General features: G+C 36.5%; 1 protein-coding gene across 1 annotated transcript in view; it reads left to right on the top strand.

Moving 5' to 3' along the window:
* Positions 1-17,333, top strand: part of camk1d (calcium/calmodulin dependent protein kinase ID) — a 186,364-nt gene extending 169,031 nt beyond the window's left edge. Inside the window, exons 4-11 of the mRNA XM_002935249.5 lie at positions 367-505; positions 1,786-1,912; positions 3,868-3,943; positions 6,732-6,844; positions 8,254-8,332; positions 12,159-12,246; positions 13,090-13,222; positions 16,034-17,333. Coding sequence (XP_002935295.2) covers positions 367-505; positions 1,786-1,912; positions 3,868-3,943; positions 6,732-6,844; positions 8,254-8,332; positions 12,159-12,246; positions 13,090-13,222; positions 16,034-16,164 — 886 coding nt within the window. The 3' untranslated portion in view covers positions 16,165-17,333. The remainder of the gene's footprint in view (positions 1-366; positions 506-1,785; positions 1,913-3,867; positions 3,944-6,731; positions 6,845-8,253; positions 8,333-12,158; positions 12,247-13,089; positions 13,223-16,033) is intronic.
* Positions 17,334-21,216: the final 3,883 nt, after the last annotated feature.

Below are 21,216 nucleotides of genomic sequence, written 5' to 3'. Positions count from 1 at the left end.
CTCTAAAGAAGATGACTATGGGCACCTTGTCCACTATTAAACTGGGAGGTTTCAGCAAAATAGTGCTTTGACTTTACTTGTATAGCCACCAGGTTTAATATATATATTTTAGCATTAACCTTTCTATAATAAGGTAGTTCACCTTGCAGTTACTTTTTAGTATGTTATAGATTGCCCTGTTCTTAGCAACTTTTCAGATGGTCTTCATGTTTAATTTTTTAATAGTTTACAGAACACAAAATTGTTAACAGGCACACAGATTTATTTTACTATATGATGTGCTAGCTTCATTACAATGTTTTCAATATGATTTAAATACATAGAAATACATTATTTAATCAGTGCTAAACATTTTATGTTTCTTAGGGTGTCTGGAGGAGAGCTGTTTGATAGAATAGTGGAGAAAGGATTTTATACAGAGAAAGATGCCAGCACCCTTATCCGACAGGTTCTAGATGCTGTTTCCTACCTTCACAGACTCGGCATTGTGCACAGAGATCTTAAGGTAAGTTCAAACAGATCCTGGGGTTACCTCATAAAGACTGAAGCCTTCTGTTGGGTCTGCTCATACCTTGCATAAGCTGGATTCTGTCTATAAGCATATAGAAAATTTCACTCCTTTGCCTCATACCCTGGTGAGTTTACTTACAAATAGTTTTAACAACCTCAAAAAGGTGCCCCTAATTTTTAGGATCTTTGTGTGGAATTAGTTCAGTTTTTTGAGTGTTGTGAATGTATAGATATGATGGTAAGAGTGTGTGTGTATGTGTATATATATATATATATAATATATGGACTTTGGTCCAATGTAACTATGTAAGCTAGCTGAAAACACCCCATGGTGTGAGAAAGCTGCCATTGCCAGGAACTTTCAATTTTTTTTTACTATTATATTTGCTTTTCAGATTTTTTATGAAGTTGTGTTTTTTTTTTTTTATTTCTAATGAATATGTTTTTTTTACACTTTAAAAAATAGGAATTATGTGTAAACAGTGGGAGCCACAGCAGTGCAAAGCCAAAGGCCATAAACCTGTGAATGCTTGTGAATATGCATGCTTATATTATGCTTTAAGTGTGTCAACCACATCAGTGGTATTATATTATTGGGGGTTACTTGCTAAGTTACACACTTATAGTCTGCTTGTGTGGGTGTATTAAGTTCACTGTCAGTTTATTGTACACCATTCATTGCCAGACTGAGATGTCTTAAAGTTGATTAAAAGATGCAATGAACATGAGGCAAAGTCAAATTTCAACTTTATTTTAAAGTGCAAGCTTCAAAATTCAACATATCTAATGGCATTGGCTGTATATTTGGGTCTTCTCAGTGTACACTAGTCTACCCTAATTCTTTAGATTGTAAGCTCTTTCAGTAGGGCCCCCTGATCCTAATTTTACTCTTTAACCCATGTTTTTTAAATTATTGAGAGATTTCTGTTAGTTATTAAAGAATGTTAAGTGCTGCATAATTTGCTGGCACTATATATATATAAATAAATAAATGATAATGATGATGTGTATATTACATTACAGTTTCTCCCATATGACAGCTATATAGGTGTATGTATGTGTGTTTGTCATCATCAAAGTGTTAATGTAATATTTTATGTAATTTTTATTACAGGAGTATATATTTAAATAATACTATTGTTTATCCAAAAGTAGAGTTTACATCTTCCATGGCAGTGGTAGAAAGTGATAAGATTACTTCACTGTTTTTTCAGGGTGGCAAGCAGTTTTGATAATTTTGATAATTTTATTATTTATTATTATTATTTTTTCCAGCCTGAAAACCTACTATATTTCAGCCAGGTAGAAGAGTCAAAGATTATGATTAGTGATTTTGGTCTTTCTAAAATGGAAGGAAAAGGAGATGTGATGTCTACAGCCTGTGGAACTCCTGGCTATGTTGGTAAGTGTCTAGTAAATTAACCCTTGTTTGGAAATTCAGATACCGGAGGTCATTTGGGGTAGAATAAGTTTATTTATTCATTATTTTGTGTGATTCTGGAAAACACTGAGTAATCAGACAAAGTATTGGGAGGGTTTCAGCTATTATCCTGGCTTTTGCTTCAAAATCCCAGTGGGTGAGCTTTAGCCTATAGGATAAACCCATGTAAATGGGATTTTTTTGTTCCCAGAATCCATTTGGTCTATTTATACCCTCTTACAAACACACGCTATACCAAGGTTCTCCAGTAGGGAGTACAGTAAGCCTTGGGAACTAAAAGGGAGTTTCAGGGTGGCTGTGCTTGCAGCTGGGCTCTACAACAGTAAAACAAAAACACAGTACATGGAAGCTAATAAGACCCCTCTAGTGATGTACTCAGGAACGCAGACTGCCCAGTGAAGCAGTGCACAAATCTGCAGGTAAACCTTGCTGTACAGAGACCTCTGAAGAAATATTGCATTGTATGCAGAATTGTTGTTTAAAGTATCAATAAATGTTTAAAAAAATGTAAATATTTTAATGTTTCAGTGCAATTGTTTAACATCAGTGTACTCTTTATAGCGGGAACTGTCTCTATTATACAATGCCATGTTTCACAGTAACAGGTAGCTTTGAGCGGTTATTTCAGCTTTAGATCCATAGCTGATCCAGGGACTGGTCCGATTTCCATATTGGAGTCAGAAAGGAATTTATATATATTTAAATATAATTTTTACAAAAAATAAGGTGTAAGTAACACACTTTGGCCAAAATATTTAAGCTCACGTGCCGCATTAAGGCCCATTATTGCACGTGAGTCCTGCACTGCCTATTAGAAGGCTGTAGTGCAATTAAAATCATTAGTCCCCCAGTAAACAGTGCGACTGAGTAGTAAGACCATGTTGCACTTGCCCTAAACCCAGGAGCTCTAGTGAGCAAGTAGGGAGCTTTTAAGCCCCAGCTAATTACCCTACACCTGTAAGTAGTTCCTTGTTCTAAATCCTGAATGGCAGCTAGAAGCAATATTTGGCTGCACTTTGTACACCAGCACTCCCATGTTTGGAGGCACGTAAATTTGGAAAATGGATTTCATTACTTATGTAACTATTTTGTTTTCATTTAGTTAGCTGTTGTGTTTTTTTCCTTATCTCTGGAAGGAAGCAAGTAAATTATTTGTGCTTTACGCACAAATTGCATAATTGCACGAAAAAAAAATCACTGCTGCATTTCTGCACTTACGCACTATTACTGACTCAATGACCCTGCTAAAAGGACTTTTTTCACTCACAATTTCCATGTGGCTGTCAAAACACTCTATGTGCCATTGCTTGGATGCCTTTGAGGGGGCTGTCAATTAGTTACAAATTCTTTCATAACTAACAATTTTATTGTGGGTTTATATATCTTTAAAATTATTCAGACAAACTATTGGCCACTATCTTAGATTCAGTCAATGCATTCGAATATGCAGAGTAAGCACAAAAAGGGTATAATTATGGTGAGGTTTAATAAAAAATACATGTGGTTGTTTCATTCTTGATTTAGCCAGAATTTTAACAAATGATTGTATCACTGCAATGCCTTGGAGCATGACTGCATTACAGCCTTCAGTCTGTGAAACTAAACCAGAAGGACATTACACAAACACCTTGCAGCTGCCATTTTAATTCTACTTCTGTTGGTGGAGGCCTCTTCATCCATATTAAATGTATTGCAGTCTGTAGTTATTCTCAGCTTTTCTCACAGATTCTAAAGCTATTAATTACAATGTACCAATAACCTGTCAAATATAGTATGGTTCTCTCACGTAGTTTTCTTAGTACTTTTTAATGCATTTTATTTTTATTTGTTAGATTCCTTGTACAACATTACAGTTTTGTATATGTGTTAGAAAGGGTGTACTTTACTGCTTTCCAAATCTTGTTTGTGTTTTATAGCTCCAGAAGTGTTGGCCCAGAAACCCTACAGCAAAGCAGTAGACTGCTGGTCTATTGGTGTTATTGCATATATTCTGTAAGTACAATGACTTTCTTAATTAAAGGTTTTCTGATCATTACTTTACTTCATGCTTTAAGGCAGTTGATTCAAAACTATGAGGTTGACCTTCTTGTGGAGGCCTAGAGGAGTGAGAGCGAGCTCAGCCTAAAGGCCAATTAGGTTGGGGTTTGAAAAGAATTCTTATTTTTTTCCTCCTAGATACAAGTGAAAGTCCAGCTTGAAGTTCAGTTAGGGTGAGATTTGTAGTGAATACCTATTTACTATTCTAGATAGAATGTTATGTTTGTTACCAAGATATGAGTTAATGGGGGCCCTGGAAGTTGGACACGTAGCACTTTTATGACCAATACTCCTGACAGAGATTGGAACAATAAGGATCACATAGGTAATTTACAGATGACAGCAATGGTGGACTCACAGTTGGTGCCCAAATATCCAGGAGACTACTGGGGGCTCAATGGGACACTTACCTTTGCTGTCAGTTGGAAATGACCTACAGTAATCCTATGATTTTGTGCAACCTCATTTCTTAAATGCTTGGGAGTTGGAGACTGGGTCACTGTTAAAGACTTTGGAAGCACAGTGCACTTGAGGTGCCCATTAATATTGGATTGGTGCTAAAAAGTAGAGTATAAAAATTAAAAAGTTGTTGTTATGCATCATATGCATATGTCATTTTTTGTAAGGCTAATATTAATGCTTTCCTATATACAAACTTCATGGCAAATATACATTTTTCAGTTTACCCTTAGACACAGAACAGAGCATGCAAACCTGTGGTTCCATAATAGGGGTTGAACAAAAGCTTGTATATTCAGCAAATGTTGCTCTTCTATTTTTTAAGTATAGGAAAATAGACCATATAAGTAACTACCAACTACCATAAGTCACTATATGACTCTTTACACAGTGTAAACCAAGAATATTCTTGAAAAACTGCCAGATCCCCATGTATCCTAATTACCTCCAGACACCATAGTTTGCATTTTATTCCGCTCTCAAGTAATGCAGATAGAAAATGTGTTAGTCAGATGAGCCAATCTCAGTTTCTAGTATTGTGTAGATGGGTCATTTTCTGATCCAGATAAGTCTCGTTATGCCACACACACTTTAGGCAGTTTGATATCTACAGTGTAAGCAAAGTCATAAAAACTGAGGAAAGCCAGCCATTTTCACCTTTATACAGCACAGAGTATATGGCTTTTCAGAAGTTGAGTGTGTTTTCAGTAACTAATTACAAAGCAGCTAATTACTGCTCAGTCTCTTTATCAACAGTTAAATGTCTGAGTTTGTTGCTATGATGTTTACTGTATAGATAAACAGAATAGGTATTGGCCATGTCCTCTTTTAGATCAATCAGATCAATTACCTGAATTGATTAATAGGTTAGTATTATCAGAAGGTGGTCATATACAGCTACTATAAGCTACTGACTGGGCTGCTTCAGAGTCACAGCTTATTGCCCAATTAATATATCCATTGAGTTTAAAAGCCCCATTAGGCAAAGAGAAACTAACCATTGTGCCAAAACACTGGATCTGCTAGATTTGGCCCAACATATAACATGCTTGGTTGGCAACCTCGCCAAAACAAGCAAATCTGTTAGTTTTTTTGTTTTGTTTTGTTTTTAAATTCAAGCATTTAACCCTTTGGGTGTTTTACTGACAGACAAAAAAGAGTTAATTAGATCTAATGAAAAACTGCTGGCTAACCTCAGGGGACCCCAGTTTGTTATTTTGATAAATCTCCCCTTTAATGGACATTTCATTGTATACACTAGATTGCTTGTTATAAATATATATATATATATATATATGTTTTTTACTATAGCACTCAGGCCTTCAGAGCAGATTCTGTTTATGTTTCGTTTGCAGAGTTTTAAGCATGTGTTGAGGCCCCAAAAAGGATAAACAAAAACATTTTGGCAGGAGCCTCAATCCCAAATAAAGGACAACTTTAACAAATGGAGTTAGTAAAACGTAACTTTGACCAGCTTGATATTTTAAATAAAATTGCAATATGACTAATTTAAGAATGAGACAGATGCCCGGCACATCCTGGCTTGTCTGGAGAAACCATCTGAGTGTGGAAGGGGTCAGTCACTTTCCCATAATTTATAAGCAAAAAGGGAAATATTGGCTTACAAAAGGATATTGGTTAAAATATTATAACTAAGATAAACTGAGTTAGAATATAAAAAGAGCAGAATGGGGTTTGTCAAAAGCAGAATGTCATATTTTAAATGCCTCATCCCATTAAAAATGTAGGACATACTGTTAATATAAGCAAGCTCGGAATTTGTTTTTAGATTGAAGGAAAACTAAACCTCAGTTCACTGGGGCTGGTCCCCCCCCAGTGACCTCTTATCCTTGGCTGGCATGCCTAGCCCATGGTACTTATTGTGGATTGCACCAGAAATGCGCCCACTCAGGGGGGCACAGATGATACTGGGAGCAGGCAGCAAAATGGGGGTGATACTCACCAAGTTTCGCTGGGGTAAGAGGTTAGCAATTAGAGTCACATGGGGTGCCTAGCAAATTGGAAGCTCCAAGTGGGTTAGTTGTTCTTAGATAAACAGAATGGAGAAATGGAATGTATAGCTAGATTGGAAGCTCTAGTCTAGTATAGTGGTCTGTTATTAATATAAAATAAATTTAATTTAATCTGTACTAATGTCTAAAAGTGAAAACCATTAAGTGCCTGTCTCTAGTCTCCTGGCACTTCAGTTGCCTTTGTACCACCCTACTATATATTGTATAGGGAATGTGATATATAATAATAACAATATGCGTTTGTGACTTAGGCTCTGCGGTTACCCTCCATTCTATGATGAAAATGACTCAAAATTATTCGAGCAAATTCTAAAGGCTGATTACGAGTTTGATTCTCCGTATTGGGATGATATTTCAGAATCCGGTATGTTCAATAAATATTAAACATGACATATGTTGTTAGGGTCTGAAATTACAGCAAATGCTAAGGAACAAACTGTACTACTTATTGCTAAAAAATTTATTTGTAAAGGGCAGCCTAAGCCAATCATGAGATTAAGCTTGAAATTAAGTACTTTATACATAGGTCTTAATACTGACCCAGTCCTGTGGTACAGCAGCTCAATGACAATGGAGAGCCATACTTGTGAATTTGTCCTCTGTAAGTACAGTACTAGCTCTCTGACACAGTCACAGCATTGCAGCCTTCATCTGTCCTTAAAGACTCATCATGGTAAACTCTATACTCAATCCCTTTGTATGTTTAAGCATTGATTGTCCCCCACCAAGACTAACGCTTCTTGGAGGCAATGGTCTTGTCAGTGGTTACATGAAACTGTAGTCACACCATATGCATACAGTGCATCACATGAAGTTTTTCAGTAGCCCCAATTGAATAATACCAGAGTGAAAAATACATTGTTAAATAGGAAAACCAGAAAAGTTCATTATAAATGATAAATCAGACTCTGAATTGTATGTGTTAAAATTGTGAATCGTCTGTAACATTTTGTGCCCAGTCTCATGGAAATGTGATGCCAGACTGTCTGCCTGCTTCACTTGTTCCTGGCAAATGGTTAAACTTCACCCACTGGCATCAACTCGCCTGGAAGTTCAAAGCCATCCTATGAAAATAGAAGGCACAGATCTTTACAGGAACTATTAATGTATTTTTTATAAAACAATATGTTATTTATGAAGCTGACAAACATTGAATTCACTTCTGAAATAGTCTAATGCATGCAGACAGGATCTCTGCTGATAGCATTTGCCCCAGTATTAACTTGGTTGGAAAGAATAAAAAACTTAACATTTGTACAAAAAGGTAATGGCAGTAATAACAGGTCACTGAGTCTTAGTTAATATAGTTGATGTTGTTAATGGGACATTACTACACCTTTTTAAAGTGGACTTATTGGAATATACTGTATGTATATGTATGTGAATTATCAGCTAAGAGCCAGTGCTTTACATGGGTGATAGAGCAATAGGCTGCACCACCAGGTATTCATCAGATCGCTGTGAAGGGTATATTTCGTTACACTTTTGTGTTGATCACTTTTGATGTTGATGAACAAACTGGGTGCTTTAAATCTTAAGTTAAAGCATATGCAGGCTAGGTTGTAGAGAGCCATCAATTTTTTCTCTAGCTGTTGGCTGAAAACTGCATTTTTTTTAAATAAACTTGTTTGCTGAAAATGAATATAAATTGTATACAGATATAGTGTATTCCAATCAGTAAATCAAAAGTAAAGAGAGGCAACGCATCTCACTCAGGAATACATCACTGCAGTCTTTTGAAAAAAACTGATCCCTTTTGCCATCTTTGTTCAGCTAAAGATTTTATTCAGCATTTGATGGAAAAGGATTCCAACAAGAGATACACATGTGAACAGGCTCTGCGGCATCCCTGGTAAGACTCCAACATATTTATGTACATCAAACAGATATTTAGCTGTCAGTGGGCCCAAATAAGTTCCAATGTGGCAAGCTTTACAGCCTAGCGTGGGGAGGTGGTGAATCATGTCAGGGAGCAAGTATTGGGTTTGCTGCCTCACTGGTCATCTCCATTTCCATAGTCTTTTCCTGCATTGGGATGGGGGAGAAAATACCAAGTCATGGGGGCTGAGGGGGGGGGGGGGGCGAGTGGAGGTGGACAACTACCAGCACTGTAACTCCTTGCATCCTGCTTGTCAGTCACCATTTCTATAAATCCCATAAGAATGAATAGTATGTAGGTGAATTTTTCTGCCATGAGCTCTAATCTCACACTTTGATAAATCTGCCCCTAAGGACGAAGATGATGGAGATCATGGGCTGATTAGTCGCCGCAACTTTTTAAAAACTCGATCACAGCGACTAATTGAGGCGATTTAGCTGGTATAGCTTAACATACAAGTCGGTGTGACTAATCATGCACCATTTGCAGCGTGCCAATTAGGCACACAAGGTGATTAATCGTGGCAACTAATCACCCATGTGTCTTTGCCCTAATCGCCCCTTTAAAGACTTCAAATGTATTCCAGTTACAGGGAGCAAGCTTGTCTGTGTAAACCAGACCTGTTTGTGCCACCCAGTCTGAAAATCCTATAAACTGAATTTAGCTTTAAAAAATATATCAGAAAAGGTTCCAATGTTACTTTGCCTCAAGAGAAAAGATTAAATGTATTGTTTCATGGAATGCGTCAACAATATGATTTATTTTGAGAAATACATAAGATGAATAACATTTTTGAATATCTTCCCAAATGTGTGAGATTAAAAAAATAAATAAATCAGACTGTTTCTCTCTCTTGGGTGTATTTAATGGGCTTCCCATGTGCTTGTGTTTACAGTACATTATTTTATAAATAATACAGTCCTGGCAGCCGGCATGCATATGGGATGTGTGTTGGCAGAAACAAGGTCATTAAGTCAATAAAATAATGTTGTTTTGTGCTGATATGATTTTAATTATGTGTGTACAATTTACTTGACATTTTAGTTTGGTTATTGTGATATATTCTGTGCATACGCATGTCTAGGTTATCATTAAGCATACAAATAACTAAATTTGATTGCATTTACTAAGGAACTTACATTATAAGTAGGCCATTTTATATTTTCCAAGGCTTCCAGCTTAATATGGTTTTAAACCTAAAAATACACTTTTGCCTAATGAAAACCTATTTAATATTAAGTGATGTTCCTTTTTATATTCATTATAGTTTCTATTTTTTTGTTCTCTGCACTGATGATTCTGACTGAAGCCAGCTAATAAACAAACCTGTAAAAACTCATTCAAGGCATTGTGAAAATTAGAATTATATCCAGAGGACAGCTGTCTTTGGCAACACTGTTTCAAGAGTCAGAACCAGTGGTGACTGCAGATAATAGCAAGGGACAAACAGATGCTGCTTTCAATAGCAATTAAATGTAAAAAGTTGTGTATGTAGCAATGTGCCCCATGGGCCATGGTGCTTTGACAGCACAAAGAGCTGTGCACAAAAGAGCAATGTGCTCCCCTTTAAAAAAGAGCAGCAGTAAAATGGGGGAATGTTCATTGGTGCAACCAAGGCACTCTGAGTTAATGGTACATTCTCCTCTGTTTCTAAAAAAAAGTTTTATGGTTATGACACAAGTTTAAATCCAAATGTGCCTTAACCCATAGATATGGCTGTAACCAGTATTGCTCCTTTTTCTCTATAATCGTAACTTTGCAGGACAATATCCATCTGAAATGAACTCATATGCAATCACCATGGTATACTGGCTTTCCACCTGTATTCCTCAGAATTTGAAGGTGTAGTCAGGATTGCCCAGGATTGCCCTTTATTAAGGGTTGTCACCAGTCAAGGTGAATGGACTCCCATCAAACAGATCTAGCAGATGTAGTATCATAGTTGGTAGTATGCACATACTGCAGTAAGACTGGCTGAGGGTTTGGGAACAAGCAGGAGACAAATATTGCATGTACCCCAACAGAAGGATAGATGTGACAACTCATAAGAAAAGAAAATAAATGGAAGGGCTACAATAGATAGTCTGTGTTTGGTGAGAAACAGTAAAATAAATTATCCCCTCCCCCATACTTTAAAGAGGTCACAGAATTTATTAGACCTTTTTTGCAGTGACATTTCTGGTATGCAGTGTGGCCACATTCAGCTTGGGAAGAAGCACTGTAAGAGCCAAAATCAGACTTCAACCTTGGGACCTAGATAAATACACTAACTTATATATAAGGTCCTGGGAAAGTCATTTACATCAATATTGTTGCTGTTTACACAGATAAAAATAACTAATCTGAAATTAAGAACAGTAGACAACTGTTCTGCCAAATGTATCTGATTTGACTTTGCAGATTGGCAAGAAAATGTTATAACACACACAACTTCAATACAAAGAAATACAAAATACTCAGTGACTCAGTTGCCACAGTGTTGGCTATCATACACTGCATGATCCCCACCGCAGCCACACTAGGGGGCAGATTTATTAAGACACGAATGCTCGGAGCGTGAGTGTATTTTTGCCGAATTTTTTGTCGCTGAACAACTTTTTCGTACGCTTGCGCGAAAAAATCGGAAAGGTTTTCCTGCTGTTTACAATCGTTCGGTACGAAAATTTCGTGACTTTTGGATCGCCTATGCGATATTATTGTGACTGTTTTTTTCGTAAGCAATTTTGTGATATTTGCGATCTTCAGAAATTTTCATATCCAATCCAAATTTATCCCATTCGGTATTCGAACTCTTGATTTCATGAATCTGCCCCTATGAATCCTTAGTAAATGAACTGATTGCATTGGCATTGTTTTACAGCTGATTAAACTGGAAAACAATATAATTATCTAAGTACCCCCATAAACACCATTATCCTCCCAGATTTTTACTAACATTTGTCCTTTGAGGGCCCCCCTTTATGTCGCTGGCTGACTTTATGTCGCTTGCAAATTGAAGAATACTAGTTTGGGTTCAACTGTATCAATGAAACAGTCAGCCTGTTGCACATATAAATTATGCAGCCATGGAAGGAACATTAATTTTCTATTGAATATTTTTTGTTTTATTACTTCTTCTGCCTTGCAACACTGTGGCCATGGCACCATCTAAAAGGAGTTTGTATGTTCTCCCAGTGTCTGCATTGTTTGATTTAATACTCCAGTTTCCTCCCACACTCCAAAAATATACAGGCAGGTTAATTAACTCCTGATTAAATTGACCCTAGTGAGTTGTGCAAATGCGGTAGGGGCCGTAGTCTGTAAGCTGCACTGCAGCAGGGACAAATGCCAATGATGTATATTCTCTTTAAATCTCTGCATAATATGTCAGTGCTATATCAATGACAATAACAATCTAATGTCAATATCAAGATATACAGTAAATGTATGATATTTCTTTATAGAAAATGTAGAATGTAGAGTAAATATGTTACTGCTTTCAAATTATGGCTGTAAGGCTGTCTCTCTTCCAGAAGTCCTCATGATCCCTTCAAATCCTCCTTCATGCAACCATCATGAGGGGCTGCCTCTGACACGGATTTAGCCAGTGAAAAGTTGGGGAATGTATAAAAAATGGGGGCAAAGAAGTAAAAGAAACAGCTTATTAGTTTAACTAGAGCTTGTAAAGAGACACTATAAAATGTCCCTTTCTGTGCCGTTACACTAAGGCATTAACATTTTATAGTTTAGTTTCTCTTAAATACTGTACATATATAGCAACCATAGTATATTATATAAAATCCTTTTAATGTTTCTGCAGGATTGCTGGAGATACAGCTCTTTGTAAAAATATCCATGAATCAGTCAGCGCACAAATTCGTAAAAACTTTGCAAAGAGCAAATGGAGGGTAAGTTATATGTATATTTCATTTTATATGACCGCAAAACATTTTCCATTGTTATAGAAAACAACCTAGATACATGAAAGATTGATTCCTTAGGAACATTTGTGGTCAGTTTTCTTATCAGTTGTTTTAACTATTTAAAAAACATTTTTTATGCGTAATACACTACAATTTGGCTCATTTTGGTGCAAAGTTTTATATCTATCTACTGTATATCTATTTATACATTTAGACTCCAGGCCTGGGTGAATCCATTAGCAGGTTTGGTAAAGGGACAGCATCCTTTTATTCTTACATATGTATACATAAAAAAAATTTTTAACGCAGGAAGCACTGAGATTACATTATATGACCAATAACCATATGCTTGCTATTTACATATGAACACTTATCTTTGCCAAGCAGATTTGGTGAAGTAGGGAGGGGTGAACATGTACAATTATAATGTGGCATTGCATTCTGACAAAACTCAGATAATCATTGTGTTGTCCTCTGCTTCACAAATATGGTGCTGCCCAACTTAGTACAGAGAGACTATTATTTTTCACAGTGTGTTGGAGGGCCAAATTAAATAAAAATTCTATCACACAGTGAAGTCTATATAGGCTTTGTGCAGACTAGGGGCCATACAAATCTTTTGGAGGGCCACATTCAGCCAGTTGGATAGCTCTGCTTTAAATTATGTAGATTTGGGACTGTTTTTTTTTTTTTTTCTTTAATACCATAAAGTCTGCTGTGGGAAGTCCTTACTGTATTTAAAGAATAATACACCCAAAACTCTGTGGAAGATTTGCAATATACATAAAACCATTTAGTCCATTGACATTGATAAATGATGTTTTCTAGCAAGCTTTTAATGCTACTGCAGTAGTGAGACACATGAGAAAATTGCATCTTGGAAGCAGCCAGGACAGTTCAAGTGTATCAGGTGGCAATAGCCCTGCCAGCCCACTTCCAGATGGAACCAGCCGTAAAGATTGTAAGTATGCAACTCTTATTATACTTCTAGTCATGAATGCTCTAAAAATAATATTTCCTTTCAATTACATATGGACGGTAACACATATGGATTGTTGTAGCTCTAACCATTATAGCTCAGATTACACATTCCTAAGGGAGGGGGAGGGAATTTTATTAATTCTTATGGGAGGGGGAGCAGGAGAGGGGCGAGAACTGCACAGACTCTGGCTCTGGGAATGAAGGATTTTTCTGAGAGCGGAAGTCGGATACCCTAAGAACATGTTTACAAAAAAGGAGACAAGAAATCCTGTGTTTCTTTTGATAGAGGACTCAGTGCAGTGTTTGTGTGAGTGCTTATGGCTGTATTTACATAGACCTTTCTGATAAAGCTTTCTTAGTTTTTACCTTTCCTTCTCCTTTAAAGCTATTATTGACTCTTGTTTATATCTTTAGCTGCTTTTACAGGTTTGTTCTTTTGGGGGACACAGTCATATTAAATTCCTTTAAGATACTTTCTGTTTTAGGCATTCTTCAGGGTTTAACGACGGAAAGGCTGGACTGAGTTCTGGTAGTGCATTTTCTGATTTTGGGTAATGAAGCCTACATTGTATGTGAACCACACATGCAGTATTTTGCTTGCCATTCTCTAGTTCGGAATGCTTTGCTATGCCTTGTCTGAAGATTTTCTTTTATTTCAACTGGTTAATATATTCATTACATTCTAGGAATAAAAGTATGATTACGTAATCATCATCCCAAACGACTTAAACTCAAACACAAGAATACAGGCATATGATAAGAATGCATATGTCTGTCTGGGTGTTTTACCAAATAAACCTCATTTATAAGAACATTTCACCAAGTCCTTTTTAGCTCCAGAACTTTAAGGCTGCTGAACAAAGCCCTACCACATCCCTAAAATGGCATATTAATGATACAGTGAATACAGTTATATTAAAGAAACAATTACATGTGAATGGTGCGATACCATCCTACCAAAAATAAATTGCAAGATGCAGATTTTTCTCACACGCTATACAGTAACTAAAATTGTCTTTTCCATGAAAAAATTCCTATATTTTTATTGCATCTGCAGGACATTGTGTTACTTAGCATACTTCTTTTTCTACCAGGGACATCCAAAAAAGTATTTTCATCGATTGGCCTGAAGGGCAGTGTTATTAACAACAACAAGTTTTGTGTAGAAAGCACAGGTTGTTGTTACAAAACACGGCCTTTTTACCGAAACAAGACACTGCAGTCGTATTCTCATACAGCTAACTAATGAATAAGTGACACAGACAGCTCTGTTTGGTTAAAGAACACTTTATGTGCCAAACAGGAAACCAAAACACTTTCCAAATATTTGCAAACCAGGGAAAAAGTAAAAGCTGGCTAATGTGCTTGGAAAGCTGAGGTGATGACTGTAGTACCGGAATTCATAGGATTTAGCTTTAGTTTTGATCTTGTCTTAAGCCTTATTCATATTGAGTAGAGGCAATATCAACAAGCAGCATGATGTGAAACCTAGTGCTAAGGAATATGCTGCCATTTCTACTTAATGAGTTGCCAGTTATCTATAAAATGTTACCATAACCTGACACAACTTATCTGGTGCAGGACCAAAAGAAAAAAAAAGGTAAACTTACCAGACCTTATATTTAAAGAAGGATGCTGTTACTTTTTGTGTCCCAAAAATGTGGAGCTCTTGCCTCATGACTAGGGACCATCAAAATGATGTGGCAAACAGACAAGGCCTCAGATCATCACATGCTAAATAAAATTGATCTCTCATGAAGTTAGGTGAGATTTTAATAGCTATATCTGATTATCTGTCCTGTGACATGCTGACTGCCTGTACACATAATTTTGGGGGAATTAGCAATGGTAGGCAGGCATGCAGAGGATCTGGAGCATAGAGACAGGGACACCATGTCTTCAGGCAAAACAAAGGTTTATTTGGGCAAAATCTTCCCCACATACAGCTTAAAGGAACACAGTTCATCAACATACAGTTCATGGATGTGATTTGTCCCTTCTTCAGGGCTCTCACCTTCCAGGGTTGGTTCCACACTCTGTTGAGTCCTCTCAGCACTCAACCATCTGGTCGCGACTCTCACTGCTCCTTCGCAGTGGCAGGTAGCACCCCCAGCTCCTTCCTGCCTGTGCCCAGCTCTGAGAGTGACCTTCACTCAGTTAAGGATCAACCTCTAACTCTTTCTCCCTCAGTGAGATCCCACAGCCCTTTTATTGGCTGCTCACCTGCAGCCTAATCAGGCAGCTCCCTACAGTTGGCCAAATCAATAACCTTAAAGGGAGTTTGGAATGGAGGACCTTACCAATTAACCCTCCATTTACTCCAAGGACCTATTCATTTGGCTTTTCCTAAGCCAGTAAGATAAACACAGCATTACCTGCTGTAAAACCAGGTATTTTACCTGGTGCTACTTGTATCCCACCATTAACACTGGTGGAAAACACACCAAATAATGACCTTTTCCATTGCATCTCTCACAGTCCCAAAACTAAAAGTCAGAGTGTTCCAGTAGCACATACCAGCAATTGTTGAGGCTCAACTGGTCACCTTTCCAGTTTAATTGCTAATGAATAGTAGCGCACTAATGTTGGCTTAAAGTGTATCCAACAGCTTCACCCTATTCAGCTGCCAGGGTATGTTCTATTTGCCCTATAGGGCAGGCCCATGATGTAGGTGTTAAGGTCAAAAGACTTAAAATGTGCCAATTAACAGATCTTATTCCTCATGTCTAAAATAAGACATCATTGTATAAAAAGAAGCATTACAAGTAACAACATTTTTTTCTTTTTGCAGGTAAGTCACCATCTAACCCTTATGGTTTCCTGTCAGGAGTTTCTTCCTCTTCTTCAGCCATTTCTGCTGTAGGCGGCGACCGGAGACCAAGGCCAAGCTCTGTCACAACTGTGCATGCTGGGAGCAAATGAGCAGCCAAAGAGCTTCACAGCAGAGTTGGATAGTAGCAGACTTGCCAAGTGTGATTTCATTCTGAATTGTGCACTCCAGAATGGACTCAAAAGATGAAAGGAATTTTTTATGGCCATATTTTATACTGCAGCAAAAATGGTTTCAAATATTATAAACTGCAATGGCTCCAGTTCCATTAAGGCAAAAGGAATTGACCATCTCTGGTGCTGTGTGAGTCTTGCAATGCTCTTACTAATGGACATTTCTTTTATTTTAATTTTTTTCTTAATCTGCTTTTTTTCCCGAGTGTAGGGGTATTGGTACTGTATATGTTGTATTTTTCATTAATTGAGGTCTCAACTGGATTATTTAATACTAATTCGGGTGTCTTAATTTATACTTTTTTTCTAGTAATACTTTTGAACACATCTTTTTCACAAGGTGAGAACATGTAGTAGTCAAGACTGTGAGAGATATAATATAAAGAGAAACAGGTGGCAATAAAGTAATGGTAATACTGTTCTGATATATTACTAATCAAAGCTCTAGAGTTGGTAATACTTGAAAAGTCCAGAGTGGTAAATGCCTTTTTTTGATTAGCTGGTATACAACTACTTCCAAAATATCTCCGCTTTATATAATACATCTTCTCTTATTCTACCTATGGTCAGAGTCTGGAAAAAAAAAATATATATATATAATGCAAAAGGGCTTGTGGGTTATCCTCAGCCTACATTCTGATAACCACTTCAACTAGACCTTCACTTTCAGATAGACAGAATTCATTACATCCTACAAATAATTCAGTTGTAAAGCTAGAAGGATTAGCTTTATAATGTAGCAGAGCTCACTGTTCAAATCATTTCCATGGGAAATGATAGTAAAAAACAAAATGATATATAAGCATTAGATGGCCCTCACCTCATGATTTCAGTCAAAAGCAGTATTCCATTGTATTATGACCATATAATTATATATTTTTTAAAGAACCTTAATGTATATTGTATATCTAAACCTATAAATATGATGGATTGCATTTAACTATCTAAATGTATTCAATATTATGCCTCCGCAAATATTTCAGGGTAACACGGTTTCCTAGTTGTGCCAGCAGTGTTGTTCCACTTTTCCAGGTACTTATTTATATCAAGCATTTTATGTTATCAGTTTGATACATGTATAAGTTGGTTCAAATCAATGAAATTCTAAACTATGTATTATAGGCAGGTTGACTTTAAAACTCTGTCATAGCGGAGCATTGCCTGTCTGTTGCCCTATTGTGTCCCTATAGAAGTACAGATGGAGCAAGGTTTATTGTGGCATCAGTCAGAACAGAGAATATGTTGGGAGATTGCAATGCATGCTGTCCATCGAGAGGCCTCACATACATGAACAGGTGATGTCGAAAACTGCACTTTTGGATATTATAAGCATAATCTTTAGTTTAAAAGTGGTAACTTGCTTTAAACATTAACAATGAGACATCTTTTCACAAAAACTATATTTCTAGAATTTCCGAACCTGGTTGGTTTAGCCTTTCTAATTTACTATCCATGACTCAAGTTTATTTTGTATACTTGTGTAAAGCAAATATGATTTAAAGTAAGCTGTAAGAATGAGAATCCTCTCATTTTCAACTGGCTATCATTTTACACAAAACACATTGATAATGCCTTGTAACAATATTGTAATTACCTGTGACCTCACGTGAAGAACAGTCTCTTACAGTACTAAGGCTCTCGCATAACAGATGAGAACCTAGATTGTCAAAATGTTGTTACCAATTGCTTTCCATTTAAAACAACCAAAAACTCATTGTTTGACAAGAAAGCAAAGGCAGGAAAAGGGCATTTTGGCTGCTTTGGTTCTTTCTCAAAGCTTTTGGGAGATGAGCACAGAACTGGTCTGGTCAATCTGGTCAGATCTGGTCAATCAACTTCTGAAAGCTTCTGTGAGCTGCTCTGTAGTAATTGAATTTGATCATCAAAATATATTCATGTAAAAAACTATAAATGGTTAAAAAAAAGGTACAGTTATAATGTAAGTAAAGGGAATTGGAAAAATACACTGGAGGTGCCAATATATAAAGTGCCCCCAAGTGTACTGAGTTGCTAACTTTTAGTCTCCAAGGCTTCTTTAGACTCCCAGCCTTGCGCATACGCACAATAGTAACATCATTCTATTTTATTATACTGCGCATGCACAAGCTTAGGATGCACAAGTGAGCCTACTACAAATATGGCAGTGTAGTATTTATTTTACTGACCACAATATACTTAAAATCAGATATCTATATTATAAATATAATATAGATATATTCAAAGAAAACTAAATTGTGTATAATGGTTTCATACAGTCTGGCATCATTATACATAAGCTGCCAACATGGGCTGGCTGGAACAAATGTAGACAAGCAAAGCCCAACTTGCAGCCTAGAAGCTGCATCACAGGAGTTCTGAGCCTCCATATTTTGTTTGTCAATAAAACTGACATAACTTATAAATATCTTGATAATTTTGACCTTTGCTGAATCAGGTAAACTGCTGTAGGCCTCTTTCCTCCAGTGAGGCTATTATAACTAAACCCACTGACTTATTTCAATTAATCTAAGACTAATAAGATGGCCTGCTTTAAAAATAAGTATATAATATATCTATTTATATATATATATCTTGAAGCCCTATCACGTGATATTTTTCATAGCCCCCAGTATTGCAGATGCAGTGCAATGCTTAACTGTTGCACCAGAGGATGGCTACTTTTGGATTTAGGGCAGGGCTGAGAGGCAGTTTACTCTCCTCATTTATGAAGGGGAAATACAAAAATGTACTTTGTAAACATATAAATAATCATATTTTTTTTTAATTGTTTAATTTTTTAGATTCTCATTTACATCAGAGAAACTCAACCTGTTATTTTTAAGCTGTTACTGAACAAAGACAGTCCATACAATGAAACCTGTAGTTAAGTAGCAGCTGTAGAGTCACAGGTTTTGACATGCACCATTTACACATTTATATTAAAGCATTCTATAATAGATAGTATGTATATAAGAATTCCCAGTAAAAAAATGTAATTCCAGCTTCTATCATATGCTGCTACTTCATTTCTTTATGAACTAATGTTAGATCCAATGAAAGGCTCATTTTTAATGAGCTTAAATTTAGTAAGAAGCCCTAAATATGTGTGTGCAAAAGAAAGAAATTTCAACCATTACCCACTTTACAATAAAATCCTGAATCTATTGAACCATTAGTTAGTAGAAGCAAGGTGACACAGTTGTGTGCATGTAAATGCACAAGTCTGATGAGCAAACATCATTTAATACTGAACTCTACACTAATGAATTGCAAGAAAGCCATGCCTTCATTGTGGAAGATGCAGTTAGGACATAATACCTGTGTAATGGTCCACTGATTCAGATAAACATAGGGGCACATTTATCAAAGTACGATTGATTCCGAATACAAAAATTTTGTATTTTTTCTAATTTATAGAACTGTGCGTATTTTCTTAATTTTTTCCTACTCTGCAACTTTACGATTCATTCAGGCTTCGGTTGGACTTGGGCCAGGTTGGAGGCTTCCAAAATCATGCACTGAAGGTTCAAAGTCAGAAAGGTTTTTCTCCGTTTACGATCATTCGAATACAAAAATTTCATGACTTTCAGATCGCCAATACGATATTATTGTTACTATTAAGATTTTTTTGTAAGCATTTTCGTGACATTTCCAATCATCAGAAATGATCATATCTAATCCGAATTTTACCCAACTCGTACTTTGATAAATCAGCCCCATAGTCTCTTCATTATTTTACTCTGGTAAATGTGGATATGCTTTCTCCATACACGTCAGCATTGACCTTTAAAAAAAAATAAAACAAAACTTATGATGAGTGATTTACAGCTTCAAAAACTGGAGGAGGATATTAGGCAGCAGTATTAGCAAACTGCAGCAAAGAAGTAGCAGCCGGGGCCTGCAAATTGCAGTTCTTCAGACTTCCACTTAGGAAATGTGCTTAATGTTGGGCAGCAAAGTTTTTAATACAATACGCTTTTAAAAGGAATATACGGGTACCATCTGCCTCTTTAAAAGGGGAGTGTTGCTTTATGTGTGTGTTATTTTAGAATACCCAGTAACTTACAGTCTGGCTGTTTCTAGACTAGATCAGTGCATCTCCAACAAGAACATTACTATTTATTCTGTTTAAAATTATCTAATGATCTCTCTTATCTTTGTTTAAATTTCACATTAACCCCCATATGTAATAAAATGGCACAAGTTTGCTCAGATGCAGTAATCCATAGCAACCAATATTTTTGCTTTTAAACGGGTGTCTAAAATGTCAATTGGTTGCTATGGGTTACTGCATCTGAGCAAACAGTGTATTGTTACATTACTTCATAAGGGTTTTAAGATGCACATTTATTCTAACATTCATGGTGCTTTCATGCCCAGTCATATTACCCATTTACCACTCATCAGTAACCATCCAGTACTGGAAATTGGTGGCAGCTGGGACCATATCTGCATACAGAAAATGCCAATATACGTTATATTCCCAGAACAAAATTTGAAGAAATTTGTAACGTAACTTAATTTTATAAATGCATTGCACAGTTATTTCCTAAAAATGATCTATGCAACAATATGTCTGCTAGGCAGGATGTTAAGATGCCAAGGCCCTAAAAACTCAACAAGAGTTCCTGCAGGAAGAAGTCAAGTTATATATTCAGTTAAACCTCTGAAATGTCAAATACATAGATCCACCAATTGCAGTGATGACCTTTATAATATCTGCACACCTAAAGTGTATGTGATGGTTTCAATCTAGATACTTGCATTTGCATGCCATCTGTTTTCTGTTGCATTGTAACCCACTTTTTTTGGCATTTTCCTTGCAAATATACCAACAGCAGACAGCGTTTGTGGAAAAGTATCACAGTACATTATGAAGTAAGAACATGGTTCAACATTTCCTTCACTTTGTCACAGTCTTTAAAGAAATAAAAGTGTTTACTTGAGGGAAACCTTGGCAATCAGAGTTTGTTTTTAACCAATTTCAATTTA

Source organism: Xenopus tropicalis, chromosome 3 (assembly GCF_000004195.4).
Source record: "Xenopus tropicalis strain Nigerian chromosome 3, UCB_Xtro_10.0, whole genome shotgun sequence".
NCBI classification, from domain to species: Eukaryota; Metazoa; Chordata; class Amphibia; order Anura; family Pipidae; genus Xenopus; species Xenopus tropicalis.
This window is presented reverse-complemented; position numbering and strand designations above follow the sequence as displayed.